This window comes from Lupinus angustifolius, unplaced genomic scaffold (genome assembly GCF_001865875.1).
Source record: "Lupinus angustifolius cultivar Tanjil unplaced genomic scaffold, LupAngTanjil_v1.0 Scaffold_120_34, whole genome shotgun sequence".
NCBI lineage: Eukaryota > Viridiplantae > Streptophyta > Magnoliopsida > Fabales > Fabaceae > Lupinus > Lupinus angustifolius.
This window is the reverse complement of record NW_017725045.1, coordinates 16,418-33,690: the sequence shown is the minus strand read 5'-3', so window position 1 is coordinate 33,690 and position 17,273 is coordinate 16,418. Positions and strand designations below refer to the sequence as shown.

At 38.6% G+C, this 17,273-nt stretch overlaps 1 protein-coding gene, 1 long non-coding RNA gene and 1 pseudogene across 3 annotated transcripts; 2 read left to right on the top strand and 1 right to left on the bottom strand.

Annotated features, from left to right (window-relative positions):
• Positions 1–191: 191 nt before the first annotated feature.
• LOC109339922 (cytochrome P450 86A8) lies at positions 192–16,934 on the bottom strand. Of its 2 annotated transcripts, XM_019577455.1 has the most exons (3): positions 15,043–16,934; positions 3,509–3,515; positions 192–202 (listed from the first exon to the last, which is right to left on the bottom strand). In XM_019577455.1, the coding sequence occupies exon 1, from the start codon at positions 16,669–16,671 to the stop codon at positions 15,046–15,048; it is 1,626 nt and encodes a 541-aa protein (XP_019433000.1). In that variant the 5' UTR covers positions 16,672–16,934; the 3' UTR covers positions 192–202; positions 3,509–3,515; positions 15,043–15,045. The 2 variants fall into 2 exon arrangements, with proteins under 2 accessions (XP_019433000.1, XP_019432999.1); XM_019577454.1 differs by lacking the exons at positions 192–202; positions 3,509–3,515 and adding an exon at positions 14,701–14,992.
• Positions 5,247–14,915, top strand: LOC109339919 (annotated as a pseudogene).
• LOC109339923 lies at positions 16,710–16,994 on the top strand. Its single transcript, XR_002106729.1, has 2 exons — positions 16,710–16,824; positions 16,929–16,994. It is a non-coding gene; the product is annotated as an uncharacterized LOC109339923 (long non-coding RNA).
• Positions 16,995–17,273: the final 279 nt, after the last annotated feature.

The following is a 17,273-nucleotide window of genomic DNA, read 5'->3' as shown; positions in this document are numbered from 1 at the left end:
ATTCTGAAATAAACAAGAGTACATGTCCCATAACATGTTGATTTGAACACACCAAAAATAAATTATTCCTTGCAAGGATATATGATCAATCGGTTATGAAGATCTGTCCATTTCAGGACGGTGTCGTATCAAACACTTTATGGGCATCCCTCTCATTGATCCTGATTGCAAAGAGGGGTTGTCAGAGATCGTCTAGTTTGTGCTATGAGAACTGTCCGATCCAACAGAATACCTCATCCAGGAATACAAGGGACTCGTCTCACCTAGACTCTCCCTCAAGACTTTGCTGACGAATCACCGCCATCGTCGTCCCTCTCAATATCGCGAGGCTCGTTCGTCTCTCGTAAATTTCCTCTCCACTACTTCGTTATTCATATTGAGTATGCACACCAACCGAGGTTAGCCGATTAAATCTTTTCATCATTCTTTTATCTCGATCGGCCCATCCTAAGACAACTCCCAAAGGAATGCTTCTTGTGGGATCCGACCTTAAGTTATCACGTAATAGAGGAATAACATCCCTACCACTACGAACCATCACTGAAATATCCTGGACGACCACATGATCGAGCCTCTTAGGGTCAGACGACCTCGCTGCGTGGTATCATGTAATAATTTTTAGGCATCGCCTTGCTCACGACGTCATCGTTAGAATCTTTGAGTGCATAAAACGCAATAACAAAGGTAACTATATAAGTTTGTCAATTAGGGCACCAGACTCAATCATCTGAGCCAAGAGCTTTCCCAAGTGTAAATACACTTCAAACCCAAGCCAGGGCTATTGCCTAAGCAATCAAACAATCAAAACAATAAAAAATGATGTATGTCTCTCGCTCAAGCGAAAGACTGTCGCTCAAGCGACGAACTCATCAAAACAGACTTAATTCTCTACATGGCTTTCACTCAAGCGAAAAATCCACCAAAAACTGGTCAAAATCACCCTATGGGTCTCGCCCAAGCAAAGGACTGTCGCTCGGGCGCCAAAACTGCCCAGAACAGGCCAGGCACACTGCTTGGCCCTCGCCCAGGCGTGGCTGGTCTAGTGGCCATGCATTTCTGGCTCGCCCAAGCGTGGTTGGTCTCGTGGCCAGGCGTGTGTGGCTCGACTAGGTGTGGCTGGACTAGTGGCCAGGACCACTCCCTCAACCTTTTGAGCCACAAGATCGAATAACACCACTGTTTTCGATCCTTACGTGTTTTAGTTTCTCGAGTGGTGGTTCTTTCATGGATAACAGCCACAAGGCTTGATATTTTATACTATCCTAGGGGCATATAGCCTAAGGAAACATGAGTACTTAATCCAGACATGAAATCATTTGGTTAACTCTATGACACATGTATCATTTAATCTATTTCAAGAGCATCAGAGACTCTGATCCATCCGGTCCAAGACTTATATTCCCAAACCATCATTTATCCTCAAAAGTCTCGTTCCCGATTCCTATCGGCTCATGATCATTTCAACATCTTTTTACAAGGGTTCATCTCATGCTCAAAATGATACTTCAAATCAAACATCCTTAACTTTATCATCATCTCTTTTCATCAAAATCAACACATGCATATATTTTAAACACTAAAACAGCCCCATGAACAACAATATTTCGTGGTTTCAAAACAACGATTTCTAAATTCATAAGACTCATTTTTCGCGTTCTTGTGTATAACAAGAGATATGAAGGTTTTTATAAAATTTTGATAGTTGAAAATTTTTGTAACATGCGCATAAACATTATACTCAAATATCGTAAACAATGAACGGTTAGATTTTCTAAAAGATGAAGAACACGTGTGAAGGTTTACCTTGGTGTTCTTGAGAAAATCCAAATGAAGAAGAAAGAAATGAAATGAAGAGTCAAGGGTTTCTCTAGCTTGAATGGCTCTTTAAGTAGAATAAATCGGATTAAGAGGGGGAAAGCCAAGGGTTTCTAGGAGTAAATGGTGAAGGGGTAAATGAAAGATTTAGGGGTATTTGTGTAAAAGATGACTATTTTCGCTTGCTTGCCCCACAAGTTTCACTCGGGAAAATGAGGTGAATTCTTCGGCGAAACATTTGCGACGAGACCATGTCCGAGTATTATCATCTAATACTTGCCTTGATATTAAAATCTTCCGATAACGGTTAGAATTTCGGAATGCCGAATTCAAAGTGAAAAATATTTAGAAATGCATTTTCGACAAAATTGATGTCTATCCTGACTTGAAATAATATTTCGAAGCCAAAGGCACAATCAAAATTCGATTCTGGGCTATGAAACTCAAAAATCATGCTATTGGGCCGAATTCGGGCGAATTTGGGCCCAACAGCAGTACAAAAACTTTCTGTCACAGAAGATTACAAAAAATTATCACAAAATAGGAATTCATACAAAAAGACTAACACTCAACTACAATTTAGCCTAAATCATTACCAATTAATTTATAAAATTGATTTTTGTTAAAATTAATAATTAATAGAATATATCGAATTTTCACGGTTGTACAGCGTGGGCCAGTCCCCTTCTGATGGCAGTTTCAAGACTTAATGATTATTCAACATTCTCATTCAAGTTCAAGAACGATTAATCAGACAATTGTTACTTAATGATTATTCAACATTCTCATTCAAAGTTCAACAATAGTTAATCGGGTAATTGCTACTTAATGAGTATTCAACATTCTCATTCAAAGTTCAACAACGGGCAATTGCTACTTAATGATTATTCACCATTCTCATTCAAGTTCAATAACAGTTAACCGAAAAATCGTTACTTAATGATTATTCAACTTTCACATTCAAATTCAATAATAGTTAACCAGACAATTATTACTTAATGATTATTCCACATTCTCATTCAAATTCAATAACGGTTAATGATACATTTATCACTTAATGATTATTTAACGTTCTCGTTCAAGTTCAATAATGATTACTCGATCATTTACTACTTGATGACTGCTCCATATTCTCATTTACTTTAATAATGGAGATCCGATCAACTATCACCTCAACACCAGCTAAATTCAAAATCTGATTTTATTGATTACCCAAATGATTAATTATCCGATTGGTTGATTAGACGATTGAATTATTTCGGTAAACAAGACATAGATAACAAAAACAGTAGATGAATAGATCAAGGACCTTCATTGATAACAAAGAGAGAAAATACAAAGTACGAAAAAAAAACAAAAAACAAAAACAAAAACTAATCTTTCTGCCGCTTCTGGTCGGAACTGGGAGGGCAACAAGGTCTTCGTCTTCAACCACGACGAGCCCACCCTCATGGGTAACCCGACCTGCACGATGGCATTATCCCAGCCGGCATTAGCCGTCCTATCAACATCGTCCTCCAGCTTAAAATATGCAGCCTTGAGGTCATTCAGCTCCTTCTGCACTCAGGCCTTCTCAGCCTTGGACGCCTTCAACTTGTTCCAAAGCTGAAGCCTCTCATCTTCGCTCCTCTGAAGCCGATCATCCAGAGAATGCGCCTCCTATGTAGCGGCACCCACATCTATCTTGGCCAACATCTCAGCTTCCCGAGCATCCTTTAGCTATAGGGACAATGTAGAGAGTTTCTCAGCAGCCAATAGGTTTTGGGCCTCCAAGTTCTTCACAACTTCGGCGTGATTCTCCTTTAATTCATGGAGCTCACCCAAATGAAGCTCTTGTAGGTTGGCCATAGCATTTTCCCCAACCCGGGTGGCGAGCACCCCCTCGCCTTCAAGATACTTGGCGACTAAAGCTACCATGACCCCGCCTCCCGGGTCCTCCTCAGTAGGTCCACCAAAGGGACCCCATCCGTAACACCCTTCACCGTTGGGTTGAACAAGCCCTCGCCAACAACTTTGGGGATGTTGTAAGTAGTCTTGAGGCGGAGGGTGCCAAATTTACCCTTGCTAGAGGACTTTCCTGACCTTTACATCTCCGGCTGCGTACCCTCATCCAAGTGTGCTTCACGAGGGCTGACGGGCTCATCAGTCAGGTCGATTGATTGACCAAAGGTAGATTCAGGAGGCACGACCGTGAATGGGGTTGACCGGTCTACAGTAGTCCCCTCCGAACCACAAGCCTGGCCAGTTTCCCTCCAAGGAATGGAAGGAGGACCCTCAACTCGGGTAGGTAAACTCGGCTTGGGATGCTTGCTGCTTTCTGCGTCCTTCCTCTTAGTAGCCACCCGCTTCAGAAGCTTGCTCCGGTCAGCCTGATCCCCCATGGCCGCTGCTGAAAGAAACAAACGAAAAAGGTCAGATAAATGTCAAAAAATAAAAGGAAGATATAGATAATCAGATGCATACCGACTGCTTCTTCAAAAACTTGGTCTCCCTTAACTAACTTGTAGCATAGGATAAAATGACCCTCCTCAACCCAGGCTAGCATCTCATTTTCCATCCTCCTCTCCTGACCATTCAACAGATCATACGAGAAACCAAGGGAATTGAGAGGCTTTTGGGGAATCCCCCCATTCCAAGAAAAGGGAAAAAGAGGGATGTTACCAGGGCCATACGCCCAAGTATGGCATGACCTCCGGGCCTCGACACAAAAGAAAACGCCTTTCCAGTTCTTCACGGAACCCTCAAAAGGGAGAAACAGAGCCCGTCCATTCCGAGATTAAAGAGATGTCCACCCGCAACGTCCAGCCCGAGCCTCGTCTTTGTTGGAACTATGAGTCACCCGAAAGATCCAGAAAAATAACTTGAACGTGCAAGGTTGTTCCATGACCTCACAAAAGATCTTAAACGCCTGGATAAAACCCCACGAGTTGGGATGCAATTGAGAGGGGGCTACCTAGAGATGTTACGACACCTCCGTATACCACCCTTAGAAGGGGATTTTCACCCCTATCCGTCGATAGACTTGCTCGTACATATAAAAGCTCCATCTATCCTTAGTCTCAAACAAAATGTCCTAACAAACTCGCTCCTGAGCAGTAGGAGGATACCACTAGATGTTGTTAGCTGTTCGCGTCAGCACATCCACCACCGGGCGCACATCTGATGGGAAATAGGATGGGCTTCCCCTAACCTCTTGATCAACCCACCAATAGCGGCAGTTGTCACCCGCCATGTCCTTCGGGATAACGAATTGATCGGCCCGATCAGCATAATTCCGCCCTATGGTAGACCTGTCATCAGAAGAAGTGTCAGAATTCGAGCTGGACATATTATCCAAGATCAAACGCCACTTCTCTGAGAAAGCCGCCCGGTCAATCAAGGTGGCCCCATGTCCAGCATTTTTCTTCCTCAAATCATGTAACAAGGTCGACATGGATAAATGGTCAGTTCGCCTCCAAGAGGAACGACTACTGCCCAGAGCGGCAACGTGCTGGGCTCGTTGGCGAGTTATATTAATAAAAATGGGTGGAGGTTCGGGCAAGATCTCCACCTCATCAAGGCTTCAATCCCCGCCTAATGTTGCCATGACTGGTTAAAATATTATTAAAAAGCGAGGGAGAAAAAGAAGTTATCGAGTTGGTGGAAATAGAAGATTCTAGAAGAAGATCGAAGATTGATTTCAAGCGATGCGCGTGCTCGGCATGAGACAATTTCTCTGAAAAGGGCAAAATGAAGAAGAATAAAGGAAAAAACCCTTATTTTTAGGAGGAGATCTAAGCCCAGATCTCCCCAAGGGCCCAACCCAAAATGCACATTCACCCATTCAGAATCACTCAAGGACAATCCAATGGTGACACATAAATCCATACGACAGAACTGAAATGAACAGAAGCGTCGATCTATCATTCTAGGGTTAGACGAAATGCCAAGCATCCCCCCACGTGTCTGACGAAAACCCTTAGCCATCATTACCTACCCCTATACCTATCTAAAAGACCTACTCTTATTCTATTGGGCCAAACTAGAATGGTCCAAGTCTACCAACCCGCTCATCACTAACGAACCTCATAGACTGGGGGCAACTGTTCCAGCCTAGTCATACCCGGTCCATCAACCCCAATGAGTCTACCAGTCCGGTCATCTCTGACCAACCTAATAGATTGGGGGCAATTGTTCCAGCCCAGTCATACCCGGGCTGTCCTCTTCTACTCCGTGTATCCTCTAAAACATTCCAGATATCCTCATTGCTCGCCTTAGATGGCCTCACTCGTGGTTGATGTCATAAATGCTCTTGACGCAACATTAATTCTGACACGCTACTTAATGCACCTTTGACAGGACATTTAATGCACCTTTGACATACCATTTAATGTGCCGCTGACTCGCCATCAATGTCAGACAACAAACCGCCTGTCACGCCACATGCACATTCTACCTGCCCCCGACAATTCGACAAGAGCATATCCGCTGGTCAAGCAATGACGACTAGGGTACATCCCTTGTATCCGTTAAATGATGGCCAATGACCAGATGTCATCTCAGCATTTCCTAAACTCTATAAATAGAAGAGACCACACATGAAGTATAATTAATTCTCATTCCCTCATTTATTACCGCACTTATTGCTCCAATTTCTCTCTTATTTACTCCCCTTATCTCTCTTGAATATTCAACTACTTGATCGTAGGAGAACCTTTTCAGGTACCTCCCCCAATAGGTCTAGACAACATTCTGACCAGATCTCCTGATCCTTCGCACTCTACCAGACATCCATCACCGACCACTCTACATCCATTGCTGACCATTCTCTCCTAACACAAAGAACAGAGATAAAAAGGCACTACTTAAGCTTAAGATGAACATGTGGAGTGCTTCAGATGTCATAAGTGATAAAAAAAGTACTATTTAAGTGTTGTTACCATAGTTCGCAACAATTATGAATGGCACGCAATAATTGTTACTAGCTGAGTCACGACCAGATCGCTCTCTTTAAGATGTTTCGTGGTACTGCTAAAATTGTGCAAGCAGACTATCAACCACGTCGTCCCTAGGATAAAACAACTCAGTTCTTTGTTATACGATTTCTTACTACACTTTAAGAATTGCTCTCGAATACACCCACAATATGGCTACTAGTGTCATTTCTCGAATTCCCACAGTATGACTACTCGTGCCAATTCTTTTTCCACAATAATGACTACAGTTTCAGTTCTCAAAATTCCCACTTTGACTACATGTGCCAATTCTCAAGTGCCACAGAAAGAAAGAGAGAGAACTTGTCGGAAATGCGTTGGTGGAATATAAGGGGGAGAGAGAAGTTGAGAGGTAAACGCCTTCAACTTGATGCAAATTATAATGAGGGAATGAGACCTCTATTTACAAAAAAGCCTACAACGGCTCTCTAACGACTCTTTCACCAACAACTCTATTACCAACGACTCTATCATAATGGTCGAGATCTCCTCCAACGGGTCTCTAATGACTCTTTCCTTGTTGCATGTGTGTGTTGACTTGGTCAAACATGGTCCAAGCCCAAAAGGCCCCAAAAAATTAAATAAATAAATAAATAAATATTTTATTAAAAAGAATATTGGGCCGCAACTTAAGGCTTATAAAGTCTTTCAACTTCCCTTCTCCAAGCAAAGTGGGACTAGTGAGTATTTTCATTTCACTTCAGAACATCATTCTTTCAACAAATTCCAACATTAAGCTTAAGAGAAAGTTTTATTGCATGACTATAAGTCTTGTAATGCTATATGAGACTAAAAGTTGGATGGTTGAATGTCAACGATATAATAGAATTCATATAACAAAGATATAAATGTTATGTTGGATGAGTGGACATACTAGGCAATATATGATTAGGAATGAATAAAGTAGGAAAAAAGTTTGAGTAACTCCTATTAGGGAAGAATCATGCCTTAAGCTGTTTGGATATGTGTGAAGGAGAGTGATAGAAGCCCTCATAAAGATAGTAATCAAGTGGAGGTTAGTCCAATTCTTAGAGGAAGAGAAAAATAAAAAAACCATAGGCGAAACGATTAAGAAAACTTAGAGATCAATGTTTTATCAATGAACATGATTTATGATAGAATATTATGACATCGTTTGTTTGATCCATGTAGCCAATCCCACCTAATGAGATTAAGAGTTCATTGATGTTGTTCAAATAGTTCAAATAACTCTAGTTGATAATAGCAATAACAATATTGTCTATAAAACTAAGATTATGATTGAGTACTTAGAAGTGCATCTGACTATTCCCATTTCATAAAGTATTCTATCATGTTTACCACACCTATCCAATGCTCTGTCCCATAGCTCAATTGTGTCGAACTAGAAGGATTGGGTCGACCATACTTAGATCATTTGTCTATGTTTTCCTGTATATTGCTCTGAAGACAAGTTTGAGTGTCAATAGCAATATAGAATTATCCAGTGTAGTGTCAAACATATGTTTTTTTAATTGAACAATATTAGTATAAGTTGACCTACTTAATTAGATAAAAATTTGATTGTTGTTGTTGGACATTATTATTATTATTATTATTATTATTATTATTATTATTATTGCTCTACTTAGATATTATTTTATTGATTTTATGTATTTCTTAGATGATTCCATTGTTTACATTAAAAGTATATCTGTCTCACAATTTTTTGATACCATGTAGAGAGGACTAGAGGAGAAACTTGTGGTATGGGGATGACCTTTTTATTTTTTGCTGCAACATGTGCTTATAGCTTACTGGAGTTAACTACATTATCTCTTTGTAGATATAAATGATATTCTTATGAAATTTTGGATTATGACATACGTATGTTTTAAAAAAAAAGTTTAGTTTGAGAGTTGAATTTTAGAGGGGATGAAAGTGAAAGAGAAGGTTTGGGAACTATGAAATACATTTGTGAGATGACTCCCAAACTAAACTTAAAAAAATCTGAAGCATATGTAATTTATTCGGTGATTAAGGAAGATTTTGGTAGGATTTGTTTTTTGTGTAATTTAGTTAGATGTTTGGTCTTCTTGAATCCTTCTAAGATTGGATTATGTTGATTATCATTTTAAAATATGCGAAAATTGTAGCTTTGATATTGGCAGGAAATGACTATATTTTGGGAAATGATACACAATGAGTTTTATGATATTGTGTACTTTCAAATTTATATTCTTGGTTTTTAATTAAATTTATATAAACTAGGACGTTGATAGTCACTATCGTGTCTGTCAACTCACTTTCCTATCATTTATAATGTATAGTTTATATGTCATAAATATCAAATATAATATTTTGTGTTAAATATTTATAATTTACAGTTAAATTTATTTGATTGGTGTAATGTTCTACATTAAAGACCGATAGTCATAATGTAAGAATAAAAAAATAATTAACCAAATAATATGAGCATATATAGGTTGAGAGAAACATTAGGTTATATATAATTTTTTTTGTGTAAAAATTAGAAAATAGTAAGGGAAAATAGGAAGAACCACAAATTACATCATGGGTGGTTATGTTAGATTTTCCCCTTGTAAGTAGTATAGATATTATATATATATATTATTTTAAGATTATATATTATATACTTTATTATTATTTTATAAATTTATCATAAATTATATACTTTACACATATTTAATTATGATCATAAATTTTTCATATGAATATCATATTATTCATGCAATAATTATTTTTAGATGTTAATTATTATAAAGTATATAAATATATAATTAAAAATAAAAATTTGTCGCAAATACTCACGTACAGCAGATATTGCAAGTTTGGGAATTGAAACTGGTGCCCCTTCCCAAAGAGGAGGAGTTTTTGGTGTATTTGTTGCAAGGTATGGTGGTTGGATTGCTAAGGATCCTTTGTCAAGATGCCAGCATGTAATGTATTTTCGAACCGATTCTCTTTTGGAAAAGAGAGTTTCAAATCGATGCAAACATTTCACAACAAAGACCAGCACTGTTCTCCATTATCTCAGCAATCCAGTCAATGCATGAACTTCAAACTTAAGGCAAACAGAAAGAGTCATTCCTACCATTTTCAGCTCTCCATAGAAATACTAATCTGTTTCTTTTTTCTATCAAGAAACTAAATTGAAAGCAAATAATATTATGTTTTATAGATGTAGATGTTGATTGTTGAAAATAAGTATGTCTGTAGAGAATGTATTACTGTTTTCCACATCCTAACTTATTTTGTTCTAATTATTATGCTTTTTTCATCCAACTATATCAAGTATTTATTTGTTCTTTAATTGAGTGTTAATTACTAATGTTCCTTGCTCATATACTTTTCCATGTTCATTATAATTCATAGGTAAATATGAGCATAGCAATACTTCCAATGTCACAAGAATTCAACTGGAACAATGCAACAGTTGGTCTAATTCAGTCATATTTCTTCTGGGTTTACCTACTTACTCAGGTGTGACTGAGATGCAAAACATTGTTAGAATCACAAGAAATTGGTTTTATATGTTCTTCTAGTAGGCATTCAAGTCCTGCTGCTGGTTGAACCTGTCATGGCATATGGTGTTCTTAAACCATGTATTTGGGCTGACGCCTGCCTAGTGCCGGAAGGTCAAGGAAGTTGGTGACCTGATGACAGGGGAGCCGGTGACCGAAGCCCTGATGAACGGCAACCATAACTATAACAGTCCTAAAGTAACGAAATTCCTCGTCGGGAGTATATGCTAGCAATCTAGCATATTATGATTTTCAATCTCTCTTTTCATTTCATCCAATGTACATAAAAAGTTTTAATTGCTTTTCTGTCAAACTGAGTGTTGTACACTACAATTTTTTTGGTTTAGATCCTTGGTGGCATATGGCATACAAACTTGGGTACATATATGTTATCCCATAAATTGTCCACTACATGTACTGTGCTGTAATTGGTCAGATACATAATTAATTACTAATTTTTAACTTATAAATATTTTTTCAACCGATCATAAGTGGATCGTATATGCACTAGCACAACTTGTGGGATAACAGATGTGCTCCTAACAAACTTCGTGGGAAGGTAGTTCTAGGTTTTGGAGTTATCTGGTGGTCAATTGCAACACTTTTAACTCCTATTGCTGCAAAACTTGGGCTGCCATATCTTCTTATTATGCGTGCTTTTATGGGAATTGGTGAGGTTGGTCCTTTTACTGTTTTTATGATTTCATCTATCTGGTTTCTGTAACTTAATTCGAGTGGTCACTTGTCTATATTTCTTCTTGATATGCAAATTGAATTGCCAGTTTCACTAGAAATGTTAGGTAGAAAGGGTTGCTTTTATGTTAATGTCAAGAAGCATGAAGAAAACTTGGAAAACTAATCAGAAAGCATTGTTGGTTCAGTTCCTAAACCTCTACATTACTCGCAACCAGTGTTTTAAATTATGGTTGCTCTAACGGTTGCTTTTATTGTGACTGTGATATTTGCGGTGTGAATTATTTTGTGATTAAAAAAATATTTTTCAATTCGACGCGACCTGATGTGGCCTGATTCCGTCCAAATGCAGTTCCATGTGGTTGCGACCGCATCACTGTGATTCGGAGTCACACCACAATTGTACTATGACATGGTTATCGCAATATTGTGGCTGCATCAGGTGATGTGCTCTGCAATTTAAATCACTCCCCAGAACCTAATTAGTGTAGCTGTCACTAGTAGTACAACCAAATGAAAAATACATTCCAAGTATAGACATGATTTTTTCCACCTATGATCTGGCAACAAATTTTGCTAGTTTTTGTTTTCAGGGTGTTGCCATGCCTGCGATGAATAATATGCTATCCAAGTGGATTCCTGTATCGGGGAGAAGCAGGTCACTTGCCCTTGTATATAGTGGCATGTACCTTGGTTCTGTCACTGGCTTGGCATTTTCACCTTTGCTTATCCAAAAATTTGGGTGGTCATCAATGTTTTATGCATTTGGATCCCTTGGAAGTGTTTGGTTTTACCTTATGGCTCAGAAAAGTAAGTCAGGAGTTACATAATTTCTATAAAATCTACTTTATGTTTCTGTTCCTGATTGGGAATTTTTGGGAGAGGAAACATAACATTTTCCCTCGGCCAACCCTATTGAAATATATTTTCATGTTTTGTGTTGATTTGATAAGGGTCTGTTACCCAATGTTTTGCGTAATATTCATGTCCTTGACAATACTTTCTATTATAGCTCATATCTTTGCAAGCAGGGAGTTGAACTAGAACAACTCCTTTGGGGATGCTGGTAGCCAACATTTGTAAATTGCAGATTTTCATCTTTAAAAAAGGGTGGCCCACTGTACGAGCTTCCACCTAGTGAGATTTGGGGAAGGTAGATGTATGCAACCTTACACTCATAAGTGAAGAGGTTGTTTCTAAGATTTGAGTCCATGATGACCTCCAAGTCATAAGGCAAACAACTTTATTGTTGTGATGGGGCTCACCCTCAAACTTTAATTTGTAGATCGACTAAATTAAATTATAGAGAAATTCTCCACATTTGGAGATGGGGATACCCTTCCAATTTTGAACACAATTATCCTAGTTGCATGAAACTTGTATAGGGTTTAGCACATTATTTTATTCCCTTGGTTTTTATGCAATTGGCTGCATAATTGGTACAATGTTGTTTTTGTTTGGAAGTAATTGGTGTTGATATACATCTTACCACTTGCTGTGAAATCTGCTAAATTTGAGCAGACAACAATTTATATTTCTTGGAAATTACTCTAAAGCGAAGCGAGGTAAAATTACCTTCAATCTAACTGCTGATATTGTAAAATTAAGTAGACATAAAAACACTAAAATATGATTGTTGCCTTGATCCTACTTGAATGGTAAGGTGATCTAATCATGCATCGAGAAACAGATAAAGAAAAATGTATATGAAGTATTTAGTAATTTAATGAATGAACTAATGCATTGTTTTCTCGGGTTCTGAAGTTCAACCTCACTGAATCCGGGCTGTTATGTGTCCTGGGATGGTTAACCAAGGCTGTTTTCGCAAATATAGGAGGCTGGATTGCCGACAAGCTTGTAAGTAAAGGCCTTTCCATAACAAATGTTCGAAAGGCAAGAAAATCAGTACTCCTGTAACTGAAATTTTGTCATAGATTGTCTTCGGTACATTTTAATATTGCTAGGCACTGCAATTAAACAAAGTGCACTTAATGGAATTATTTTTATCAAATAATAGTACAGAGGCATATGATTCAGTTCCAGTAGAAGCATAATTTTGTCATGATTTTTATGTACTTTTCCAAGACAAAAGATATTATCCCTGCTTTAATCACAGTGATGGCAGCAGACATGGTCTCATTCATTTTTCCTTTTGCACCATTTACCGTCACTTTCGTTTTAATTTTTTCCTATTTTGTCAGATCATGCAATCAATTGAGTTTCTTGGTCCTGCTTTTTTCCTTACACAGCTTAGCCATGTGAGAACACCTGCTATAGCAGTACTATGCATGGCCTGCAGTCAGGTTTGAGTTAGATTGATATGTATATCTTCAGTTTAGATTCCTCAATCTTGAACTAATTTTTATGCTCTGGTTAAATATCACATTGAATAATCATAGATTTCTATAAAACATGTTTGCATAAATTTTAAATATTTGCAGGCTTACCTAATATGAAACACAACCTATTATTTCCTTTACATGAATGTGATGCATTCTCACAGTCTGGTCTCTATTCCAACCACCAAGACATTGGACCACGCTATGCGGTGAGTTATTGTTTTTTTAAGTTTGATGTACCGGAAATAAACTCAAATATACAATTAATAGAATTTCATTCTGATTAACAATTAAAGCAGAAAAGTTATCAACAAACCAGAACTGGTGGATCATGCTAAAGAATGAAGTCTGAATACTGTAATATGTTCTTGCTTGAGCTGTGTATTCGGTGTCACTTTTTGCCAGTTGAACCTCAGTTTTTTTGGTGGACACTAATCTACATGAATGATGCAAAAGTTCTGCTTTAAAATTGTGAGGAAGAATTATCAATAAGTCAATCACTTCAAATATCCATTCCACATTTGCACATCATTTTTTGTCTGATTAATCAAGTAAGTCACGAGTTTCAATAACTCGTTGATGCATGAAATCCTGGGACAAAAGTTTCCCAGTGTACAAGTATGTTCTAGTTTCATTCTTTTCCATTCAATATGAATATAAGGGTGTTTAGTGTTTAATATTTTATATTTCAGGGAGTATTGTTGGGACTATCAAATACTGCAGGAGTGCTTGCTGGTGTCTTTGGTACAGCTGCAACAGGATACATACTCCAACGAGGTGAGAACGAATACTCCACTTGCATTCTACTTAACCTTGTACCTTGTCATGGTCATTCACTTATAAGCTATCTGTTGTTGCAGGTTCTTGGAATGATGATGTATTTAAGGTTTCTGTTGGCACATTGGTCTGGAATATCTTTTCAACTGGAGAGAAAGTTCTTGACTAAATGATGTCAAGGATGGTGCAGGCTCTATAGGTTCAACTGGAGACATAAAATTAGATGGAACAGAAAACAGATAACCAAATATGCCAAGCACTTGGAACAGTAACAGAAAAGATACCATCAAAGTTTTTGACCATATAGCTATGTCTTTATATTTCCTGCAGAAATCTTGGATTGGCTTGGCACTTTTTGCATATTCCTAGTGCCATGATCTAAATGCTTTCTGTGTAGATGTGAGTAACTGTATCTCATCATGCCTTTCTGACTAAAGGCAAAGATTTTAACATTGATTCAATTTGTGCATTTCCTCTTCCCCTGTCTTAGGCAAAACTCTGGTTCTTAAATTGTCCTTTATATGTGAAGCATACACCCAAGCATCATCCAGAAAATATGACATACATAACACCAAACATAAAACCAGGAACATATATCACTCAGGAAAATCAAATTCAACCATTAAATTTTCACAAATTTTATTACATTATCTTATGAGCATCAACATTGAACACAGTCAAATGTGAGTTTAGCTCTTGCACAAGGTTTTGAAAAACAAGAAATAAAGAATACAATGAATAGTTGTAAGAAATCCCTCCACAGTTCTAATATGAATTATGAATTTATAAGATACAATGTAATATACCCTTTGTTTTTTAAGCAAATTGTTCTTTTTTCATCTATAAGCAAAAGTCACAGCTAGCTGCTGAATTCTCCAAACTTGAACTTGAACCCACATGCCAAAATCTCTATTGGTCTTTGTTTCCACCTAATAAACTCACTCATTAAGCCACCACACCATTGCATCTCAAATCTGCAGACTCTTTCCCTTGAATCCCTCCATCCTTTTCTTTCTGAATGCTTTCCAAAATACCCCTCAAGTCCCGCTTGTGTACTTTGACCTTCAGCCCATTTTTCATGAACAATGTGAGTGACATCTTCTGCTCCACTTGGTGGCCAGGCACCACTTCAAGCCGGTGACGTAGCAGCACAGCAGCCGCGATAGACTTCATTTGTAGGTATGCTAGATCCTTCCCCAAGCATATCCTTGGACCAGCATTGAAGGCAACAAATTTGAAAGAATCATGCATTGTGAACTTCTTACCATCCAATGATAACCACCTTTCAGGCTTGTATTCCAAGCAATCTTCACCCCATGTGGACCTCAACCTTCCTGCAGAGTATATGGAATAGGTTACCGATGACCCGGCTGGAACAAATGTACCATCCGGCAATACATCATCGGCAACCACATGCTTTGAATCCTCGGGTACTGAAGGATACAAACGCAGGGTCTCAGACAATGCAGCCTTAAGATAAACCAAACGATCAAGCTCCTCAAAACCCAATGGCTCAACCATCCATTTTTCCATGTCATTGCCACGTGTCTCAATCAAAACACTGCATAGCTCATATACTATTTTCTCTTCTACCCTGGGATTCTGAATCATCAACCAAAAAAACCAGCTCATCGCAACAGATGATGTGTCGCGTCCAGCTAGGATGAAGTTCAATGCCACATGTTGAAGAAACTTGTCGGAATATGATTCCTTTTTCTTCATGAACCTTGTCAACAAGTCATCATGTATGGTGCCATCTTTTTGCTGACTCAGCAATTCCACTTTACGCTTCTCAATGACACTAGATAAATGCTTTTCCACATGGACAAGGCTTCGGCTCAAGCTCACTTCCATTCCAAGCCCAAGCCATTTCTTAATCTTCCACAACACCTCAGGCAAAATGAACCTTTGGAGCGAGGCTTCGGTGGCACGGTCAAAAGCCATGGCAAAGTCATTCTCTGGCAGCCCTGGCCCAAGCGTTTGTGGATCCCACCCAAAAGCCAACCCGCAAATGTTATCAAAAGTTAGCCGAAGCATTAAATCCTGCACATCGACCGGCTCGTCTTCTAGCTCGGCTTCTTTCAATATCACACAAAGTCGATCCTTGATGGCTCGAGTCACCCATCGCGCCATGGCTTGGCGCAAAGTCCTAGTAGTAAATTCCAATGCAGCAGTCTTGCGCTGGAACAACCAGGTGTCACCATCAGAATTGAAGATCCCATCACCAAGCAAATCATGGAACACAGCATGCCACGTAGGACCTTTGGGATAGTTGTCAAACCGGGTCTTGAGTATGTGCTCCAAGTTCCTTGGGTCGCACGTGACAGTCACGAGACCTTGTTTCTTGGCTAGAAAGGGGATTGCACATATGCATGTCTGGTATGTGCCGCCACACGCGCGGAGGTTGTCACATATCCAATCATGCATGCGTTCACAATTCTCGATGAGCCCCGGGAGACTGCCCAATAGAGGCCAGACACGTGGACCCTTTAGTGACCTTGAGATGAAGGTGAACCATAGTAGGTATGCTGTGATCACCATTAAAAGCATTAGAGCCGTACAAATTTCCATTTTATTGTAGGCCACGTTATCAACCCAAGACTCAAATGCTCAAAACTACAAGCAATTTCAACCAAAATGCTATTTTCTTTCCAATATAAAAAATGGGCACTTCGGAAAATGAGAAAAGAACGCACCTTTAACAATGGGTAAGACTAAGAAGCAGTTTCATGAAAAGTATGAGTTAAGCTAAAGTGAAGAATTTTTTGGTATTTCCCTCCCTATGAGTGTGAGAGAGAGAATGCATGTAAAAAGGATAATATTGGGAGGGATATAAAAGAGAGTGAAGAAGGGTTGTATTATGTAAATGAAGAGAAAGAGAAAGGAAAATATGGGTGTGGTTATAAAAGCTGTACCTAGTTCAATGGGGTAGTGTGTGATAGATAGAATAGATTTATAGGTGAAGTAGTTTAGTGATGAAGTTATTATGGCCATACTAGTTTATGAGCAATGCAGCACCACTTTATATCTCATAAAATGCACCATTATAAATGCTTTCTGCTAGGGTTGTTGAGACCTTTAAAGAAGAGACACCCACTTGTCTCTTACTCACTTTTTTCTCTTTCTCACTCAGCTTGAGTTTCTTCTTTTTCTGTCTATCTTCCACCAAAACT

Coding starts and splice junctions, on each gene's coding strand:
- LOC109339922 (XM_019577455.1), bottom strand. CDS start 16,671: ATGGAAATTTGTACGGCTCTAATGCTTTTAATGGTGATCACAGCATAC.